General features: G+C 41.2%; 1 protein-coding gene and 1 long non-coding RNA gene across 2 annotated transcripts in view; one reads left to right on the forward strand and one right to left on the reverse strand.

The window, feature by feature from the left end:
* The first annotated feature begins 7,031 nt into the window (after nt 1–7,031).
* LOC143486824 (asialoglycoprotein receptor 1-like) overlaps nt 7,032–23,402 on the forward strand; it is a 42,617-nt gene continuing 26,246 nt past the window's right edge. The window contains exons 1-2 of the mRNA XM_076986281.1: nt 7,032–7,130; nt 23,276–23,392. Coding sequence (XP_076842396.1) covers nt 7,034–7,130; nt 23,276–23,392 — 214 coding nt within the window. The 5' untranslated portion in view covers nt 7,032–7,033. The remainder of the gene's footprint in view (nt 7,131–23,275; nt 23,393–23,402) is intronic.
* LOC143486779 (uncharacterized) lies at nt 8,935–10,167 on the reverse strand. The gene is made up of 2 exons (XR_013123665.1): nt 10,026–10,167; nt 8,935–9,359 (listed from the first exon to the last, which is right to left on the reverse strand). It is a non-coding gene; the product is annotated as an uncharacterized LOC143486779 (long non-coding RNA).

Genomic DNA, 23,402 nt, shown 5'->3' on the forward strand with positions numbered 1-23,402 from the left:
ACTTAGATAAAAAATGAAAGTCTCTCTGGATAAGGGTGACTGCCAAATGCCATAAATGTAGCCCTTTAAAGCATTAATGTTATTTTTTAATAATACCTTGTTAAATAGATTCCATTGATGTACTGTAGGATCAAAAATACTTTCATAATTTCAGTTTTCATAATTTCAGTGTCCAACTTGACACCCAACATAAATACTCTTTGTTTGAGATTAATTCATTTTTTTCATATGAGTAAAACATTGTACTTGTTTTAGTTAGCTGTTGCATAGAGGTTTTGTAAATGCTTTATTGTTTGATTTATTTGTTTTTTTTTTTGCTAGATAAACACTAGACACCAGTTTTATTCCGTGTCCAGAGGAACCCCTGAGGAAACAGGTCATATGTTTTAAAGTATTCTACCAGCTAATACTCATTTGTCATGCTAGCCTGCCAAAGCCATTTTTCTTGCTGTATGGCTGCTTGAATAAAGAATTTCAGTGAACCATTTGTAACTCACAGTGTCTGTGCCTCAGGGTTAGGGATATTGTTGTGGTTGGGTTAGGGTTGGGTTAGGGATATGGTTGGGCTAGGGTTTTTGGTTGGGTTAGATTGTATTTCACTTCTGCATGTTAGAATGACTGATGACTATGGAACGACACTCCACATGCACTATTACATGAGCAAACACTCAATTTAGTGAAAATAATTTAGGGACCAATCCCATTTCCAAGGCATCACAGGAAAAAATGGGCTGGTGGTTAGGGAACTGGCCTTGTGACCGGAGGGTCGTGGGTTCGATTCCCAGACATGAGGCCATGACTGAGGTGCCTCCGAGCAAGGCACCTAAACCTCAATTACTCACTTGTATAAAAAATAAATGAAATAAAAAATGTAAGTTGCTCTGGATAAGGGCGTCTGCCAAATGCCATAAATGTAAATGTAATAAGGCACCTCCTCTGGTCTCTTTTCAAATCACCCTCTAGTGGACAGCCCATAAAACAAACAACTAGCACAAAGCACCCATAAAGTTAAGGTACATATCCTCTGTGTACATGCTTGACTAGAGTTGGAGTTAATCCTAATCCTAACCCCCAAATGCATTATGCTGACTTCCCTCCCCAGTTTGAATATCTACTCTATGTTCGAGTTAACCCTAATCCAGTTTGGAGATCTATTCTATGTTCGAGTTAACCCTAACCCAGTTTGGAGATCTATTCTATGTTCGAGTTAACCCTAACCCAGTTTGGAGATCTATTCTATGTTCGAGTTAACCCTAACCCAGTTTGGAGATCTATTCTATGTTCGAGTTAACCCTAACCCAGTTTGGAGATCTACTCTATGTTGTTACACTAACCCAAATCCTGCAATAGCCCTTTGAAATAAGTAGTAAATTAAAAGGCAAACAGCAAAACAATTAGAAGAAAATATTCAGATTCAACTGTCATTGCACATTGTACAAGGCAATAAAATTCACTATATTGCCAAAAGTATTTGCTCACCATGTCTTTATGGATCTTGCTTTGTGCACTGGTGCACAATCAAGTTGGAAGAGGAAGGGGCCAGCCCCAAACAAAGTTCCCACAATGTTGGGAGCATGGAATTGTCCAAAATGTCTTGGTATGTTGAAGCATTCAGAGTTCCATTCACTGGCAATAAGGGGCCAAGCCCAGCTCCTGAAAAATAACCCCACACCATAATATCCCCTACACCTAGGGTGACCAGACGTCCTCTTTTTCCCGTACGCATTTTGGAAGGTTGTTCCAAAGCTGGGGGGCCATATAAGAAAAGGCTCTTCCCCCTGCTGTTACCTTATTAATTTGTGGAACTAATAAAAGACCAGCACCCTGTGATCTTAGTTGACGTGGGGGTTCATAGTAGGAAATAAGTTCCTGGAGGTATTCAGGAGCAAGCCCGTGCAGTGCTTTATATGTTAATAATAGAATTTTAAAATCAATACGGAATTTAACTGGGAGCCAATGCAGGGCTGATAGGACTGGTCTAATATGCTGAAATTTTGTAGTTCTGGTCAGAACTCTGGCTGCTGCATTTTGAACTATTTGAAGTTTATTTAGATTCCTATTTGAACATCCTGACGGTAGTGCATTGCAGTAGTCTAATCTAGAGCTAACAAAGGCATGCACCAATTTTTCTGCATCCTGTGATAATGCATTTCTTAATTTGGCAATGTTGCGGAGATGTAGAAAAGCTATCCTAGTAGTATTATCTATGTATTTATCAAATGATAGGTCAGAGTCGAGTATGACGCATAGGTTTTTGGCTACTGTGCCAGGTGTAATGGGATAGTCTGCAAGATTAAGCAAAATCTGGGATTTTTTGTCTGGCGGCCTTATGGCCCACAAGGAGAACTTCTGTTTTGTCCTCATTTAGTTGGAGGAAGTTTAGAGACATCCAGCATTTAATATCTCTTACACAGGCCTCAATTTTTCCTAAACTGAGTTTGTCATCAGGTTTGGCTGATATGTAAAGTTGAGTGTCATCTGCATAGCAGTGAAATTGATACCAAGTTTGTTTATAACTGTGCCCAATGGTAGCATATATAATGTAAATATTAGTGGTCCTAAGATGGAGCCTTGTGGGACCCCATATTTAACTATTGTACGTTTGGATGGAATATTATTGAGCTCTACAAACTGATGGCGATTTGTCAAGTAAGAGTAAAACCATGAAAGGGCTGTGCCTGAGACTCCAACCCAGCATTCTAACCGCTTTAGCAAGATCCTATGATCAATTGTGTCAAAAGCTGCACTAAGATCGAGAAGTACTAACAGTGATACATAGCCTTGATCTGAAGCAAGGAGGAGATCATTTGTTACTTTGACTAATGCTGTTTCAGTACTGTGATGGGGCCTAAAGCCAGATTGGAACTTTTCAAGTATGTGATTCCTGTGCAGATATAGGCATAATTGCTGGGCAACAGCTTTTTCTATGATCTTAGATATACAGTGGGGAAAATAAGTGTTTAGTCAGTCACCAATTGTGCAATTGTCTTAAAAAGATGAGAGAGGCCTGTAATTGACATCATAGGTAGACCTCAACTATGAGAGACAAAATGTGAAAAAAAATTGAGAAAATCATTTTGTCTGACTTTTAAAGAATTTATTTGCAAATAATGGTGGAAAATAAGTATTTGGTCACCTACAAACAAGCAAGATTTCTGGCTGTCACAGACCTGTAACTTCTTTTTTAAGAGGCTCCTTTTTCCCCCACTCATTACCTGTATTAATGGCACCTATTTGAAGTCATTAACAGTATAAAAGACACCTGTCCACAACCTCAAACAGTCACACTCCAAACTCCACTATGGTGAAGACGAAAGAGCTGTCAGAGGACACCAGAAACCGAATTGTAGGCTGGGAAGACTGAATCTGCAATAGGCAAGCAGCTTGGTGTGAAGAAATCTACTGTGGGAGCAATAATCAGAAAATGGAAGACCTACAAGACCACTACTAATCTCCCTCGATCTAGGGCTCCACGCAAGATCTCAGCCCGTGGGGTCAAAATGATCACAAGAACAGTGAGGAAAAATCCTAGAACCACAAGGGGGGATCTAGTGAATGACCTGCAGAAAGCTGGGACCAACGTTACAAAGGCTACCATCAGCAACACACTACGACGCCAGGGACTCAGATCTTGCAGTGCCAGACGTGTCCCCCTGCTTAAGCCAGGCACGTCTGAAGTTTGCTAGAGAGCATTTGGATGTTCCAGAAGAGTATTGGGAGAATGCCATATGGTCAGATGAAACCAAAGTAGAACTATTTGGTAAAAACACAACTCGTCGTGTTTGGAGGACAGTGAATGCTGAGTTGCATCCAAAGAACACCATACCAACTGTCAAGCATGGGGGTGGCAACATCATGCTTTGGGGCTGTTTCTCTGCAAAGGGACCAGGACGACTGGTCTGTGTACATGAAAGAATGAATGGGGCCATGTATTGTGAGATTTTAGGTGCAAACCTCCTTCGATCAGCAAGGGCAATGAAGATGAAATGTGAGGAGATCTGCATGGAGGAATGGGCCAACATACCAGCAACAGTGTGTGCCAACCTTGTGAAGACTTACAGAAAACGTTTGACCTCTGTCATTGCCAACAGAGGATATACAACAAAGTATTGAGATGAACTTTTGTTATTGACCAAATACTTATTTTCCACCATTATTTGCATAATTCTTTAAAAGTTAGACAAAATGATTTTCTCAATTTTTTTTCACATTTTGTCTCTCATAGTTGAGGTCTACCTATGATGTCAATTACCGGCCTCTCTCATCTTTTGAAGTGGGAGAACTTGCACAATTGTTGACTGACTAAATACTTATTTTCCCCACTGTAAATGATGTGTTCGAAATGGGTCTATAATTAGATAGGACAGTCAGATCAAGATTTGGTTTCTTGATCAGTGGTTTAATAAGTGCTAATTTACATGATTTGGGCATGTGACCTATTGTAATGGATGAGTTAACTATAGTTAGAAGAGGTTCAGTTACAGCTGGTAATACCTCTTTTAATAACTTTGAGGGAACCTAGTCTAGTGTGCAGGTAGTACAATTTAAGGAAGAAATTATTTTCTCTAATTCTGATTGTGGGAGTGGATGAAAAGCATCAAGTTTTTCTCCTGGTATGTAATTTAAATCAATATCAACCAAACCAGATGACATACCAGTTGTATTGCTAATAAAAGGTTTTATATTTTGTCTAATATTCTCAATTTTATTATCAAAGAAATCTATAAATACATTACTAGTGAGGTTTAATGGAATCTGAGGTTCTGCGCCTGCTTGATTTTTTGTAAGTTTAGAAATAGTATTAAAAAGAAATCTAGGATTGTTTTAATTTTTCTCTATCAGTGAGGCCAAGTATGCTGAGCGTGCTTTAGTGAGAGCCCGTTTGTAGTCAATAATGCTATCCTTCCAGGCACAGTGGAATACTTCCAATTTAGTAGATCGCCATTTCCGCTCTAATTTACGTGCTATTTGTTTTAAGTTTCTAGTTTGGTCGGTGTACCATGGGGCGAGCTTTTTGGATCTAGCTTTTTTATATTTTAGTGGAGCTACTATATCTAGAGCTGATCTGCAGGTATTCTCTAAGTAGTCGGTTAGACTATCTAACTCTCCTGGATCGGATGGCGAAAGAGCTAAAGCAGTTAAATCAGGGAGGGTTTCAATAAACTGTGTTGCTGTTGATGAATTTATCGAGCGTTTTATACACTGCCGAGGAGACGGGCGGGTATTTAGGTTGAGATGAAGATCGAATTGGACTAAATAGTGATCAGAGATTGCTACGGTTTGCGGAAGTATATTTATATTATCTACGTCGATACCCAGCGTTAAGATTAAATCTAGGGTATGATTTCGATAATGTGTGGGTCCTACAACGTTTTGTATAATGCCGACAGAGTTCAATATAGAAGTAAAAGCCCTTGTCAGTGGATCCTCCGCATTATCAAAATGTATGTTAAAGTCTCCTACCATTATTATTTTGTCACTATATACTGCTAAATTTGCAGCAAAATCGGTTAAATCGTTTAAGAAATCTGAGTAAGGCCCTGGTGGTCTGTATACATTAGTTAGGGAAAATGCACACTTTTTTTTTTGTCCATTTTCAGATGGACTAATTACATTAATTAACTGCATCTCAAATGAGTTTGAGATATCTAGGTATTTCTGATGAATTTCTAAACAATCACGATAGATTATACATATTTCTCTTCCTCTGCCTGACAATCTAGGTCTATGTATATAACTATATTGTGACGCTGGGACAGAGGCAGCAGGAGGCAGAGGTATAGGATGCTCGGGTTTATTATCCATTGAAAAACCACAACGAAAAGACTCAGGCTCAAAGGCAAAACAGTAACAAACAGAAAAGAGAACACCGAAGTAAAGCTCATGAATGAAGTGTCAGAACTCTCCCACGTAGCGAGGCGCTGAGGCAGGTGAATGAGCAGCGCTGGAAGGAGCGACCTGTGGGAATATAAGGAGGAAAGCCTAACGCGGAACAGGTGTTAGAACACAGGTGATTGGGAGCGTGGGAGTGTCCTGCGATGTGAGGGTGTGTGTTGTGAGACGGGGGGCGTGGTGGTGTGTGTGCGGGTCGCTTGGGGCGCCCTCTGGTGGCGTCCGGGCCGACTCACCGTGACATATATCCCACAGGAGTGGCTTCGTTTAGAGATAAATAATCACCAGATTGAATCCACGTTTCAGTTAGACACAGAATATCAATTTTCTGGTCAGTTATAAGTTCATTCACAAAAACTGCTTTAGAATTGATTGATCAAATATTGATTAATCCGATTTTCAGATCGGTCATATAGGTAATAATTGAATGTGAAGTCTGAATATTAGTTAAAAACTTAGGACAGACTATTTTCTTATGATTTAATTTAACCCGGGGCACAGACACAGTCTCAATCCTATGGGATCTTGGTGACGCCTCTAAGCAGCTCGCCGACAGGTTTAGCCCGTTAGTCTGCAGCCTGGTCGCGACTCTGGTTAGTCAGCTCCTAGTACTACTCTGCCCACTAACTAACAGGCTACGGGCTATGCTGCAAGATAACAGGGCAGCGCCATCCTGGGTGGGGTGGACACCGTCCCTGCCTAAAAGACCAGGCTTGCCCTCGAACTCTTTCCAATCAATAAAGTCCACTTGATTTTCGGGGCACCACTTGGACATCCAGCGGTTTAGCGATGTGAGCCTGTTGTACTGCTCATCACCGCGCCGCATTGGGATGGGGCCAGAGCAGATTACGGCATATGCTTTCTGTCTCTGCACATTCCTGACACCGGTTACACACAAACAAGGACATGATTACAAATGAATCACAGAACCAAATCACTGATCAACCTTATTCAGTTTTTCTGCTAATCAGAAGGACATGTACTAAATCATAATGTACTTATGTGATCTTAAATGACATTAGCCAATTTCCCTGACAATATGTAAATACATGAATAAATAAAAAACCTAGCCTATAAAGGTGAATTAGGAACATAACTAGTATCTAACAATATATTTGTGGGGAATTTCATAGGTCTTACAATGTGCGACAATACAGGAGCTGATAATTCCCCTGCTGACAATAACGAAGACCATGATGAGTTTGACTCGAGAGATGCCTCAGCCCTTTGGAGAAAAAGTATGTGCATGTGTGTTTGTTTCATTAAGAAGGAAATTATGGACCTTGGTATCAATATTTTTGCATTTTATATTTTTATTGAGGAAGAGTATCAAACACAATTACAGAAAAAACAGTGAACAAAGTCATATACAAAGGTAGTGCACTTCAGACAATAATAATAATAATAATAATAATTATTATTATTATAAGTTAAACTTATATAGCGCCTTTCTAGTACCCAAGGACACTTTACAAAAAACCTATGAAGAAAAAAAAAAAACACAATATGACCAGGTGGAAGGGAGAAAATACTGATAGAAAACGTGAGTTTTAAGCCGAGTTTTGAAGGAGGAAAAGGATGAACAGAGGCAAAGATGTTGCGGGAGGGCATTCCACAGTTTTGGGGCCATTACACAGAATGAGCCCACCAGCAGTGACAAGCTTGTATTTCAGAACCACCCAAAGACCTGTGTCTGAGGACCTAAGTGTTCGGTTTGGGATATAAGGGTGTAGAAGCTGTGCTAAATAATCTGGAGTGAGACCATTAAAGGATTTATATGTTAGGAGCAGGATTTTAAACTGTATACGCAGAGGGATGGGTAGCCAGTGAAGCTGATGAAGAATTGGTGTGATATGAGCTGATTTTTTAGTGTGTGTAAGAATTCAAGCAGCTGAATTCTGAACATATTGGAGAGACTGTATGGATTTCTTAGGGAGGCCAAGAAAAAGTGCATTGCAGTAATCTAAATGAGACGAGATGAAGGCATGGACCAGGATTTCAGCGTCTTTGTCTAACAGCACAGGGCGCAAGCAAGCACTGTTCCACAGATGGAAAAATGAACTTTTATTTAACAGTTATTGAACCAACAAGCAGGACTTTGGTTTTGTTTTTATTTAACTGCAGAAAGTTTGAGTGCATCCAGCATCTAAGATCCGACAGGCAGGAGATGAGAGCGGAAGGAGGCAGAGTGGAGGTGGATTTAGTGCTAACATAAATCTGTGTGTCATCAGGATAGCAGTGGAAGTTAAGGCCATGGCTATGGATTATCTTCCCAAGTGGTAGCATATAGATGATGAAGAGAAATGGACCTAGGACGGAGCCCTGAGGAAGTCCTTGGGTGATAGAACAGTAGGAGGATGTGTGTCTGCCCAAAGAAACACAATGTGATCTATTGGAGAGATACGAGTTGAACCATGATAGGGAAGTGCCAGTTATGCCTAGGGATGAGAGACGGGAAATGAGAATGCTATGGTTAACTGTGTCAAATGCTGAGCTCAAGTCGAGCAGGAGGAGACTACTAAGTTCACTGGCATCTACAGCTAAGAGAAGATCGTTCAGTACCCGTAACAAGGCAGTCTCAGTACTGTGAAATAGTACCAGATTGAAAAGGCTCAAAGAGCGCATTGTCGTTCATGTATGTCTGTATCTGTGCAGCTACTACCCTTTCTAACAGTTTAGCAAGAAATGGGAGGTTTGAGATTGGTCGGTATGTGTCAAGTTTGTCTGGACCCAGACCGGGTTTTTTAAGGATGGGAGTGATGATTGCTGTCTTAAGGGGCCCTGGGACATGACGAGTAAAAAGAGACCTATTAATGAAGTGTGATATGGGTGTAGTTAAAGCTAGAGGACACTTTTTCAGAAGCAAATTTGGGGCAGGGTCAAGGAGACAGGTAGAAGCATTTGATTTAGTCATGAGTTTACCAATATCAACTGGTTCAGTGAAAGAAAAGGTAGATAAATGTAGCACTTGTCTGGCCAGTATCAGAAAGCACTAACATCTACTAGGTTCGAAGGAGAGGTAAGTCAAACGAGAGCAAGCTGAACAATTGACCAGTTTATTGCCTCACAACTGATCATGCAAACCACAATGTAAAATACTGTAAAACAAAAATAATTAAACAAAAGTAAATTGCATGAGGTTATCAGATTCCTAAAAAAAAAGAAAAATCAGTCCCTCTAATATGTGCACATATGAGTAGAATCCAGGGTATAACGTTTTCAGTCCGCAGACAGTGGTGGGTGCAGATTCCACAGTTCTGTTCCGATTCGTCCTTTACACAATTGTATCCCTAACTATCTGACTACCTATCTGTCGGACGGGTAGGCCTTGGATCTGATGACTTCTCGATGGGCGAATCAGGTTCGGTCTGGATCATACGGTTGGCCGCACCGCATCCAGGATCTGGGGTTGGCTCGCCATCTCAGCATTCAGATTCGTCAGCTTTAAAATGTATACAAAAACCAATCTACACAAAGTGCAGAACAATCAGTGTCTGTTTCAATCGTACATGAGATCTCAATAATGCCTTCTCACAGATGTAACATTACCCGAATACACTCAATTTATACTGAATGATAGATCATCATAATATTCACTCAAACTTCCATGGAAGCTTGCATTATCGATGTGCTTCAGGAAATAATACACCATCAAAATGAAATACTTCAAATTACAAAGTAATTATCTGTATCCTTTTAGTAACATGTCGTGACTTATTGTCGTGCTACATTGTGTAAATGTACTGAACAAACATGAAAATAACACACATAGCAGCCCTTAATCTAAGATGTAGATTAGCCATTTAGTCTACATATCTACTGACATAAGCTAAATGAACGAACTGTAACACTTAGTGCAACGCACCTCATAACATTCCTTTACGGTTCACCGTTACCTCAACGATAGGGTAAGCATCAAAATGGCAGGTTTATATTTAATCTTTTAGTCTATAATAGTGAACAGTTTAATGATTGTAATAATAGATTACTAAAGTTTTTTTTCATCATGACTATAATTATATTATTACTCCGATTGGTTTTAAAGAGGATTCATTCAAACAACACCTAATAATTTCCTAAATTCGCTAGCCTGGTTCTAGTAACGACTAGCCAACGTGAATGTGTTCACTCACCGGAGTTTCTAGTGCCTGATAACGTGATGGAATCGCTTCGAAATAACTCTCAAGTTGAATGTCTAATTGTAGAATATAGTTTGTTTATATATAATTAGGACGTTGTCCTGAGAGCTTTATATTATTTCCCACCGAAGTCTGGGAGTTTCGATCTCTGACACGTCAGGAAAATCGCTCAGGGGGAAAAAAAAAAGATGTTCTTCGTTAGAAATTCCCTCAAAAAGAACGTACAGAGCGCCCCCTTAAGGCAATGACCTCAACGATTCCTGAGATTAGTAACCCTAATTTCAGGAGGGTTACACCTTTCCCCCTTGAATCGACATGAGTCCCTTCATGCTTCACTACGTTCCAGTCTAAAGAACATTAGTAGGGGAAATATCATAATCACTAAAATTTTCAAGAGTTTGATTGAAACTTTCTAAGAGACTCTTAGCAAAAGAAATTAAAGGTTTCCCTAGCTCTGGGTAATGAAAACGACCAGGTGGCCTGCGTGTTCTCTCTGACCTACGTGTAGTGTCGCTTAGTGTATCATGTGCAATACTGGGGGTTTCTTTTCCTATGTCAGTTTCTGTAGATGTCCAAGTGCTGTCTCCATCTGTGTTTTGCTGAGCTTCAACAGCAGCTCCAGTTTCGTGGCTCTCACTGTCAACAGCAGCTGGAGTTTCACAAGTCACCTCTGGTAAGGTAATATCCACTTCAATAAGAGTTTGTTCATTCACATCTCCTTGCCCCTCGGTTTCAACTGGCACAAGGGGCGCTCTAGCGACTTCCAAAGGGAACACAGAAAGGTCTGGGTTTGGTTCATCCAAAAGATGGGTGGGCTGTGTTTCAACAGGTACCACAGTGGATGATGGCATGACTGGTGTCATCGGAGATTGCAGTGTTGTTGGAACTTCAAGTACCTCAAAGAAGTGTTCCTCAGGGGTGATGGGCGGCTGGAATGAGAAGCTCGGAAGATCATCATCTGAATCAAAGTCCTCCTCTGGGGGCTGTGGTTCGCTCTTTCTGGTCCTTGGCCGTTGAGCCTTTGACTTTGCTGGCTCGGTTTCTTCCGATTCACACAAGTCACTGCACGGGAGTAGAAGATCCCTGTGCAGGGTCCGAATGGCACCATCTCCATCTATGGGCTCCACAGTATACACAGGAAGGTCTCCCATCTTCCTCAGGACTCTGTACACAGTAGACTCCCATTTATCGGCAAGCTTGTGTTTATTTCGTAGCCGCACATTCCGTACCAGTACTTGATCACCTTCTCCCAAGGTAGACTCTCTCACCCTCTTGTCAAAGTGACGCTTGTTTCGTTCAGCAACTTTCTGTGAATTCTTCTTGGCTATCTGATAGCTTTCTTCAAGCCGTGACTTCAGAGTTCTCACATAATGAGAATGAGTCTTGGGAACACCATTCTTAACCGGCAAACAAAATGCAATGTCCACTGGGAGTCTGGGCAGGCGCCCAAACATCAACTCATAGGGGCTAAACCCAGTGACCTCGTTCTTGGTACAGTTATAGGCATGGGTCAGGGGTTTCACATAGTCATGCCAGTGACTTTTCTTCTTGTCCGTCAAAGTACCCAACATGCCTAGAAGAGTACGATTAAACCGTTCTACTGGGTTTCCCCTAGGGTGATAGGGACTGGTGCGCACTTTAGTGATACCGGCAAGAGCACACAGTTCTTTAATGAGTTGGGATTCAAAATCCCGGCCCTGATCACTAAGTAAGCGTTCAGCAAAACCATAATGCACAAAGAACTGCTCCCAGAGTGCTTTTGCAACTGTTGTGGCTTTCTGGTCTTTGGTAGGTATGGCTACTGCATACTTGGTAAAATGATCTGTGATGACCAAGATGTCCTTAGTGTTGTGACTATCAGGCTCCAAGGACAGATAATCCATGCATACCAATTCCATGGGGCGAGTTGTTTGTATATTTACAAGAGGTGCTGACTTTTCAGGTGGTGTCTTTCTTCGGACACAACGTCCACATGTCTTTACCTTGTTCTCAATCAATCAATCAATCAAATTTTATTTATATAGCGCTTTTTACAACAGTTGTTGTCACAAAGCAGCTTTACAAGTGCCGAGTCCTAGCCCCCAGTGAGCAAGCCAAAGGCGACAGTGGCAAGGAAAAACTCCCTAGTTTTTTGCATGAGGAAGAAACCTTGAGAGGAACCAAGACTCAGGGGGGGAACCCATCCTCCTCTGGCCGACACCGGTCACCATGACAACAACAACAATATAGACAGAATGTAGACAGAATGTAAAAGATGCAATAATGTCCATTTAGACCGAAAAAGATGTAATAATGTCCATCATGGTGTAGGCATCCGGTTAGGCAGGAGGTGGCCGGCCAGGATGGATCGCTTGTCTCTCCTCATCTCATTATTCCTCAAGCAGGCGGGCAGCCATGTGGAGAAATGAAACAGGGAAAATTAGCTCTGTATGAGGACATATACGGGACAGGTAAAATTATAAACATTTCTGGAGTGTGGCAGCAACTCCGGCACTAAGTTAAATTATTACAGCCTAGCTAAAAAAAGGCAGAACCAGAAGGTAACATAGGCTTGGGGGCATTCTGAGACAATGGCATCCGTCCACTGCACTGTCAACAAACTTGAGTGACCACGAGCAGTGACAGGATGACAGCACCAGCACCCCAGTCTACCATAAAACCCTTCGTCTATGAACCCCTGGATCTGTACCTTTATCTAAGGGAGATATTAATTATCAAACGCTAGACTAAATAAGTGGGTTTTCAACCTAGATGTAAAGATTGTGACTGTGTCAGAGTCCCGGACACATTTAGGAAGATTATTCCAAAGCTGGGGGGCCTTATAAGAAAAGGCTCTTCCCCCTGCTGTTACCTTGTTAATTTGTGGAACTAATAACAGACCAGCACCCTGTGATCTTAGTTGACGTGGGGGTTCATAGTAGGAAATAAGTTCCTGGAGGTATTCAGGAGCAAGCCCGTGTAGTGCTTTGTATGCTAATAATAGAATTTTAAAATCAATACGAAATTTAACTGGGAGCCAATGCAGGGCTGATAGGACTGGTCTAATATGCTGAAATTTTCTAGTTCTGGTCAGAACTCTAGCTGCGGCATTTTGAACTACTTGAAGTTTATTTAGATTCTTATTTGAACATCCTGACAGTAGTGAATTGCAGTAGTCTAGTCTAGAGCTAACAAAGGCGTGCACCAATTTTTCTGCATCATCCTGTGATAATGCATTTCTTAATTTGGCAATGTTGCGGAGATGTAGAAAAGCTATCCTAGTAGTATTATCTATATATTTATCAAATGATAGGTCGGAGTCGAGTATGACGCCTAGGTTTTTGGCTACTGTGCCAGGTGTAATGGGACAGTCTGCAAGATTAAGCATTAAATTAGGAATTTTCTGTCTTGCGGCCTTAGGGCCCACAAGGAGAACTTCTGTTTTGTCCTCATTTAATTGTAGGAAGTTTAGAGACATCCAGCATTTAATATCTCTTACACAGGTCTCAATTTTTCCTAAACTGAGTTTGTCATCGGGTTTGGCTGATATGTAAAGTTGAGTGTCATCCGCATAGCAGTGAAAATTGACACCATGTTTGTTTATAACTGTGCCCAATGGTAGCATATATAATGTAAATAATAGTGGTCCTAAGATGGAGCCTTGCGGGACCCCATATTTAACCATTGTACGTTTGGATGAAATATTATTGAGCTCTACAAACTGATAGCGATTTGTTAAGTAAGACTGAAACCATGAAAGGGCTGTGCCTGAGACTCCAACCCAGCGTTCTAACCTTTCTAGCAAGATCCTATGATCAATTGTGTCGAAAGCTGCACTAAGATCAAGAAGCACTAACAGTGATACATAGCCTTGATCTGATGCAAGGAGGAGATCATTTGTTACTTTAACTAATGCTGTTTCAGTACTGTGATGGGGCCTAAAACCAGATTGGAACTTTTCAAATGTGTTATTCCTATACAGATATAGGCATAATTGCTGGGCAACAGCTTTTTCTATGATCTTAGATATAAATGATGTGTTTGAAATGGGTCTATAATTAGACAGCACAGTCGGATCAAGATTTGGTTTCTTGATCAGAGGTTTGATAATTGCTAATTTACATGATTTGGGCATGTGACCTATTGTAATGGATGAGTTAACTATAGTTAGAAGAGGTTCAGTTACAGCTGGTAATACCTCTTTTAATAACTTTGAGGGAACTGAGTCTAATGTGCAGGTAGTACAATTTAAGGAAGAAATTATTTTCTCTAATTCTGATTTTGGGAGTGGATGAAAAGCATCAAGTTTTTCTCCTGGTATGTAATTTAAATCAATATCAACCAAACCAGATGACATACCAGTTGTATTGCTAATAAAGGGTTTTATATTTTGTCTAATATTCTCTATTTTATTATCAAAGAAATCTATAAATACATTACTAGTGAGGTTTACTGGAATCTGAGGTTCTGTGCCTGCTTGATTTTTTGTAAGTTTAGAAATAGTATTAAAAAGAAATCTAGGATTGTTTTTATTTTTCTCTATCAGTGAGGCTAAGTATGCTGAGCGTGCTTTAGTGAGTGCCCGTTTGTAGTCAATAATGCTATCCTTCCAGGCACAGTGGAATACTTCCAATTTAGTAGATCGCCATTTCCGCTCTAATTTACGTGCTATTTGTTTTAAGTTTCTAGTTTGGTCGGTGTACCATGGGGCGAGCTTTTTGGATCTAGCTTTTTTATATTTTAGTGGAGCTACTATATCTAGAGCTGATCTGCAGGTATTCTCTAAGTAGTCGGTTAGACTATCTAACTCTCCTGGATCGGATGGCGAGTGGGCTAAAGCAGTTAAGTCAGGGAGGGTTTCAATAAACTGTATTGCTGTTGTTGAATTTATTGAGCGCTTTATACACTGCCGAGGAGACGGGCGGGTATTTATGTTAAGGTGAAAATCGAATTTTACTAAATAATGATCGGAGATCGCTACGGTTTGCGGGAGTATGTTTATATTATCTACGTCGATACCCAGTGTTAATATTAGATCTAGGGTATGATTTCGATAATGTGTAGGTCCTACTACGTTTTGTTTAATGCCGACAGAGTTCAATATAGAAGTAAAAGCCCTTGTCAGTGGATCCTCCGCATTATCAAAGTGTATGTTAAAGTCTCCTACCATTATTATTTTGTCACTACATACTGCTAAATTTGCTGCAAAATCGGTGAAATCGTTTAAGAAATCTGAGTAAGGCCCTGGTGGTCTGTATACATTAGTTAGGGAGAATGTACTTTTATTTTCAGATGGACTAATTACATTAATAGACTGCATCTCAAATGAGTTTGAGATATCTAAGTATTTCTGATGAATTTCTAAACAATCACGATAGATTATACATATTCCACCTCCTCTGCCTGACAGTCTAGGTCTATGTATATAACTATATCCCACAGGAGTGGCTTCGTTTAGAGTTAAATAATCACCAGATTGAACCCACGTTTCAGTTAGACAAAGAATATCAATTTTCTGGTCTGTTATAAGTTCATTTACAAAAACTGCTTTTGAGTTGAGCGATCGAATATTGATTAATCCAATTTTCAGATCGGTCATATAGGTTGTAATAATTTGATGTGAAGTCTGAATATTAGTTAAAAACTTCGGGCGGACTTGTTCTCTACGTCTGTAGCCATCTTAGGCCAATAAAACCTAGATCGGACTAAATCCAATGTTCTCTCCAGACCCATGTGCCCCATATCATCATGAAGGCACTGGAGGATGGTGGACCTCAGTGATTTTGGGACCACAAACTGGTAGTTAATGCCACTGTCTGTTAGTCGAGTTCTATAAAGAAGATCATTTCTCAACTCCAGCCTTTTCAGTTCTTTGAGCAGAAGCTTCAGCTCTGAAGAGTCAGGATTCAGGCTGGAGTTGGTTTTATCTCCGTTCTCCAAGAGCTCAACCACAGTGTTTATGATCGGATCACATCTCTGATAATGTTGGAGCTCTCCCTCACTGTATGTAGGCAGAATGGCACAGCCCAATGCTCCCTCCTCTTCATATATATCTGGCACCGCATCTGCATGGAGTGCGAGTGACTCTACCAAAGTGATGGAAGGCAGGTTATCATCAGCTTCACCCAAAAGATGGCGGTGACACAGGGCCTGTATTGTTTCCGCAAGTAGGTTCTGGTTAGGAGATGAAGACAAATGGTGAGAAGCAAAATGTTTCAGTCGTTCTCTTTCCTCTAGAGAAACATGGTCATCCTCTAGGGCATCTTGTGGCCGTCTGGAAAGGCCATCCGCATCTTGGTTGCATTTGCCTGCACGATACTTGATATTAAAATCAAATGTGGAGAGTGCAGCCAACCATCGGTAACTGGCAGCATCAAGCTTAGCTGACTTCAGAATATATGTCAACGGGTTATTATCGGTCACCACGGTGAATGTGTTTCCATATAGATAATCTTGGAATTTCTCCACAATAGACCACTTTAAAGCAAGAAACTCCAATTTGTGGGCTGGATACCGCTTCTCACTGGAAGAAAGTCCTCTACTTGCATAGGCGATAACTCGCATGTCGCCATCCTGCTCTTGGTAAAGGGCAGCTCCCAACCCAGAGGTGCTCGCATCGGTGTGAAGAATATATGGGAGTTTTGGGTCGGCATATCCAAGCACAGGTGCTGAGGTGAGCTTCTCTATAACTGTTTCGAAAGCTTGCTGACAAGCAGGTGTCCAGCGATCTGCGAAAGGCTCTTTGATGTTGAAGTACATTCCAGAGCGAGGTGTTACTCTTCCTCCCTTCTTATAGGGTGGGTAGCCCTTTGTGAGATCATTTAAGGGTTTTACTATTTTAGAATAGTCCTTCACATATCGGCGATAATATCCAGAGAACCCTAAAAATGATTTTAGCTCTTTGAGAGTTTGGGGTCTAGGCCATGTGCGAAGGGCGCTGACCTTTTGAGGATCGGTCTCTACACCTCTGCTTGAGACAATGTGTCCCAAATAACGCACCGAGCTTTGGAAAAAACTGCACTTTGTGGGAGAGAGTTTCAAGCCATGTTCTCTTAACTGTTGCAGCACACTCAACAGCCTAGTTTCGTGTTGTTCTATTGTGCTTGAGAAAACGATTACATCATCTAAAAACACTAGCACTTCCTTCAGATTAAGATTTCCCATGCATTTCTCCATCAACCTTTGGAAGGTACTAGGCGCATTGGTGATGCCTTGGGGCATACGGTTAAACTCGTAAAACCCCAATGGGCACACAAAAGCAGTCTTTGCCTTATCACGTTCCTCCATTTCAATCTGGTAATAACCAGACTTAAGATCCATGACTGAAAACCATTTGGATCCGGCAAGGGCTGAAAAGGCTTCCTCTAGATTGGGAAGTGCATAGGCATCTCGTATCGTCAATGAATTAAGTTTCCGGTAATCAACGCATAGGCGTACGTCTCCATTCTTCTTGCGAACGACTACGATTGGAGAGGAGTAAGGGGACTCCGATTCACGAATCACTCCTGCCTCAAGGAGAGTTTGCAGATGTCTCCTTACTGCTTCATAGTCGTTAGGATGAATAGGTCGTGACTTCTGCTTGAAAGGTGTGTCATCTTTTAAGTTAATATGATGTTTCACTTTGGATGCGTGTCCAAAGTCAAGATCATGCTGGGCGAAGACATCAGCATAAGCCATTAAACTCTGGGACACTCTTTCCTTCCACTCTTTCGAGAGAGGTGAATCTCCAAAATCAAAGGTAAGTTTAGACTCCTCAGGGTGAGTAATGGGCTGAGAAGCAACAGCACAACATTTCACACCACCAAGGGTGGACAGATTGTTATGAATCGCTTCAGGAGTGTGAAGTTCAGCAAGTATGCTGCGGGTAGGCAGCATTATGTCGTGTTCGGCTTCATTCCTAACCCACAGATGTAGCTTGTGAGGATTACGCTTGGGCAACGTAACAAGACAGCATTCCACGAGGATCCCCCCTGGTAAAGTAGATGTGGTAGCTGGTTCTACCAAGGCACACTCACCAGGGCTTTTAGCTTTAACATAGCCTTCCACAAGGACTCTTCCTTGAGCAGGGATCACTTGTCGCACTTTGTCTTTCAAGGTTATAGAGCCAATCCTACCGGTTGAACTGACTTCTTGTCTTAATTTGAGTGTATATAGGATTTGCCGATAGCCATGGCCAGAGGATAAGTTTTCTGGTCTTCTGCCATAACAGTGTTCGCTATACAAGGTATCAAGAGCATTTGTTCCAATTAGAACAGGTACATCACTGCTACTACGCACATCTGGAGTTACTAAAGCTAAAGTACATACTTCAGGTTCAGTTTCAAGAAAGCTCTTTGGAAACTTCAGGCTGATAGGCACGTAGCCCAAATATGGAACATTTTGCCCATTAGCACCTTCAACATCCAGGCCTTCCAGTGACTGAATAGGGGTCTCTGATAAATGATTCTCATGAAATGAAGCAGAGACAGTAGTCACTTGTGACCCAGTATCAAGGAGGCAGTTACAAGTAACTCCTGACACAATGACATTTGCTGTACATTTCTGTCCAATAAGCTCTTTTGGAATTTGGAGTTGGTCGTCTATTTGGAGTGATTGCCTAGATACGTTCACTACGGGTTTGACTCTGGGACGTTCGTATTTATTCACAGTTCCTGACAGTCCCGCCTCAGGAACTGAGATCAGTTTAACTGTGGCACACTCCCTTCCTCCCAGGCCTTCAACCTTTGCTCGAAATTGGTGCGCTTCTCGCCAACTAGTTGAGGGTTTGGTTCATTACTACAGGATGGCGCAATGTGGCCATCCTCACCGCATTTGAAGCAGTACCCTGGGCGGGGTTTCTTCATGAGATTCGAAGCGGTTGAAGGTTTTTCATCACAGGAAACTTTTGCTTTGTGTTTTTGTGCCTTAGTTTGCTTAGCAGGAGTCTGGCGTGAGCCACTAGCCATATATTCTTTCAGGGAGGCCATCTGAGTTTGCAGCATTGCAATCTGCTTCTCAAGCTTGTGAGTATCTGTGGAAGATCCAGGATTTTTTTGGTCAGTGCTATCAACAGCATATTCTTCCACAGAGTGGACATTCACCTGAGCTTTGCTTTTTGGTAAGCCTAAGTGTTGCTTCATACGGCTAGCCTTAGCTGCTTGCCGATCCTCTTCAGTACGCAACAAAAGAAGCAACTCAGGAAAGGGAGGTGGGTATTTCTTCTTCTGCTCAAGCTGAAGACTGGTGATCAAGGCATTATTCCAGCAACCTCTACAGAACTGCTTAAGGAGCTGGCAATCTGACTCAGTAACAGCCATACCCCCTCTCTTCACAACTTTACTCAGGATTGTCTGTAATCGTTGTAAATAAACTGAAGGCTTCTCGCCTGAGTTCTGGTTGGTGTTCAGGAACCTAGCAAAAAGCTCATCCCCATCATCGACAGTGTCATAAGCAGAGTCAAGTAAGCTTAAGTAATCATATGGAGATGCTTTTGGACCGAGATGCTTTACAATATGGGCAGCAGGTGGAAGAAGGCTCTCTACTATCTTTCGTACAGTGTGCCTATCAGATGCAGCATTATCTGTTAGAAAGAACTCAACATTGCTGCGCCATGTGTCATAGTCAGACTCAGATGATGGGCATGGGACTTTTCCAGAGAAAGGCCTGAGCTTGAGACGATCAGAAGAGAAGTCACTGCTCTTAATGACATGCTCAACCACTACTTTCTGGACAGCAGGGGTTGCAAGCTGCTCAGGAGATAAGGGAAGAGCCTGTGTTCCAAGTGCAGCAGGGGCATCAGCAATACTAGTGACTGTAGGCGAAACATGGGAATGAACTAAGCTCGAGGCTAGTGGTGCATGATCCCCAGTGTCTGGAGATAATAGTTCATCTTGGGCGATATCATGAGACGGTTGTGGTCGTAGGCTAGTCACTTCATCAGAGTCAGCTGTGTGGGTATGTTTAACAGACTTCTGTATCTTAGCCAGCTCATCTAGCAAGAGTCTCTCATAGTCAGTCCCACTTAGCTTAGCTATGCCCTGTAATTCAGCGAGGTAAGAGTGGGTTATGGTAGAACTTTTGTCAGCTACATATAACTCTGATAGGAGTTGGATGTTGTGGATAACACCTGGATTCTTGCTAGGTCTTTTGCAGGGCAAAGTATTCCGAAGAAACTTAATAGGCTCCCCTGATGTATATTCTACAATAGCAGTGTCTTTAAACTGAGGTTCATCACTAGTTAGTGCAATTATCCTCTCAATGGAACCATATGTGGCTAAGTATTCCATAACATCATTATCTGTCTCATCACCTGTTAGCCCTCCTACTAAGAGTGAATTTGGCACTTTCACATTCTCTTTCTGAATTATCTCCATGTTGTAAGCTATTTTACCACCACTAAGTGTTATAAATGGAACATGAAAAGGTGCACAGGTATGTTGGAAGCAACAGACAGTCAAAAGTTCAGCCTCTCAGAAAAAGAAGAATAAGAAAACCTCTCCTGGCTGGCTCGCCAAGTTTTGTGTAGCACTTGTCTGGCCAGTATCAGAAAGCACTAACATCTACTAGGTTCGAAGGAGAGGTAAGTCAAACGAGAGCAAGCTGAACAATTGACCAGTTTATTGCCTCACAACTGATCATGCAAACCACAATGTAAAATACTGTAAAACAAAAATAATTAAACAAAAGTAAATTGCATGAGGTTATCAGATTCCTAAAAAAAAAGAAAAATCAGTCCCTCTAATATGTGCACATATGAGTAGAATCCAGGGTATAACGTTTTCAGTCCGCAGACAGTGGTGGGTGCAGATTCCACAGTTCTGTTCCGATTCGTCCTTTACACAATTGTATCCCTAACTATCTGACTACCTATCTGTCGGACGGGTAGGCCTTGGATCTGATGACTTCTCGATGGGCGAATCAGGTTCGGTCTGGATCATACGGTTGGCCGCACCGCATCCAGGATCTGGGGTTGGCTCGCCATCTCAGCATTCAGATTCGTCAGCTTTAAAATGTATACAAAAACCAATCTACACAAAGTGCAGAACAATCAGTGTCTGTTTCAATCGTACATGAGATCTCAATAATGCCTTCTCACAGATGTAACATTACCCGAATACACTCAATTTATACTGAATGATAGATCATCATAATATTCACTCAAACTTCCATGGAAGCTTGCATTATCGATGTGCTTCAGGAAATAATACACCATCAAAATGAAATACTTCAAATTACAAAGTAATTATCTGTATCCTTTTAGTAACATGTCGTGACTTATTGTCGTGCTACATTGTGTAAATGTACTGAACAAACATGAAAATAACACACATAGCAGCCCTTAATCTAAGATGTAGATTAGCCATTTAGTCTACATATCTACTGACATAAGCTAAATGAACGAACTGTAACACTTAGTGCAACGCACCTCATAACATTCCTTTACGGTTCACCGTTACCTCAACGATAGGGTAAGCATCAAAATGGCAGGTTTATATTTAATCTTTTAGTCTATAATAGTGAACAGTTTAATGATTGTAATAATAGATTACTAAAGTTTTTTTTCATCATGACTATAATTATATTATTACTCCGATTGGTTTTAAAGAGGATTCATTCAAACAACACCTAATAATTTCCTAAATTCGCTAGCCTGGTTCTAGTAACGACTAGCCAACGTGAATGTGTTCACTCACCGGAGTTTCTAGTGCCTGATAACGTGATGGAATCGCTTCGAAATAACTCTCAAGTTGAATGTCTAATTGTAGAATATAGTTTGTTTATATATAATTAGGACGTTGTCCTGAGAGCTTTATATTATTTCCCACCGAAGTCTGGGAGTTTCGATCTCTGACACGTCAGGAAAATCGCTCAGGGGAAAAAAAAAAAGATGTTCTTCGTTAGAAATTCCCTCAAAAAGAACGTACAGAGCGCCCCCTTAAGGCAATGACCTCAACGATTCCTGAGATTAGTAACCCTAATTTCAGGAGGGTTACATAAAGCTTTGTGTTCTGGGTTTAAGTAGCTATCACCCTTAACTATAAGCAGAAGGGACGATGGAAACTGCTGGTGTATTTCATGAATTTTGTTTTTAAAAAATGCCAGAAATTCTTCACACTGTTCTGTGCTGCTAACCAGACCATGACCAGATGATGGAGGTTTAGTTAGTTTATTAATGGTAGCGAAGAAAGCTTTGGGTCTATTACCAGAAGTATTAATAGATGAAGAGATATAGGCGGAGTGAGCGGACTTTAAAGCTGAGCTGTAGATCTGCATGTGGTTTGTGTATGCCAGTGGGAAACCGTCAGAGCCCTCTACGCCCTGTCAGAGGGCCTAAAATATTCTTAAAACATTATATATATAATTATCCAATTTTATTTTATCTATTGACAGTTTTACAATCGACATCTAAACAATTACAAAAATATAAGCAAATAAATTATTCAACTGTGTCTATTCAATCTGTGTTTGAAGGTGAGGGGTTAAGTGGAAGCCTGTGAGCCTGTGTCTCCCCCTATCAGGACTGTGATGCCCGCTGTTCATTTACAGAGGGCCAGGCAGTTATAATTCAGCGCAATACCAGTTTCAAATGGCTGTAAAATTGACCAATCATATCTTTCCTTTTATTGGGCGGGCTTAACTTTATGATAATTTCCGCCCGCTGTGGCGACGCTAGCTGTCGTTAGCCTACCGCCGCTAGCTCTTCTCGATTCATTCCTTTGATGCCCTCGTGCGCGTTGTTTACATATTCTACTCCCGAGGAACACGGAGCTGTGGAACTTTATTTTGTTTGGAACCTTATCGTGTTAGGGTCCTGACGGACCCGTTTGTATAGTTTACATGCTTATAACTACTACATAAACTTGTTTATAACATCAAGATTTTTTGACTTTGTCAGGAAATTAAATTTAAAAAATCATTAAAATTTTTTTTTTTACTAAATTACAAAATGCTTTTGTTGAAATTGTTACCTTTCTAGAGTTAGGGTTAGGGTTAGGTAGTGGTTTGGTTGGGTTTGGGATTAGAGTTGTACAACTTGATGCTTTCACCAATTTTGTCATATGTGGAATTACCAGTATGAGTTGGTAAACTTGTCTCACTCATCCAGTGTTCTTTTACCTTACACTCAGGCCTTCTATTAGACCTCTGGGAGTTTGAGGGTTCTATATTTTTGCTGGATCAAGGATTGTGGTCTTCTGGACTGAAATTTATCTTGGCATATCTGGTATAGACCATCTATTCTACTACTATTGATTTAACAGCTTTGTTTGTATGTGTCTCTGAAACAGAGGCAGTCTACAGGTTGAGAGCAGCCCCCTCTGGTGGTCAGTCTCGATGGTGTGTGTGTATTTTTAGTGTAGCATCCATTTTGCTACTGGCCCTCATCCTCTCCATATCTTTGACCAGTGAGTAATC

This window comes from Brachyhypopomus gauderio, unplaced genomic scaffold, assembly GCF_052324685.1.
Source record: "Brachyhypopomus gauderio isolate BG-103 unplaced genomic scaffold, BGAUD_0.2 sc45, whole genome shotgun sequence".
Lineage (NCBI taxonomy): Eukaryota > Metazoa > Chordata > Actinopteri > Gymnotiformes > Hypopomidae > Brachyhypopomus > Brachyhypopomus gauderio.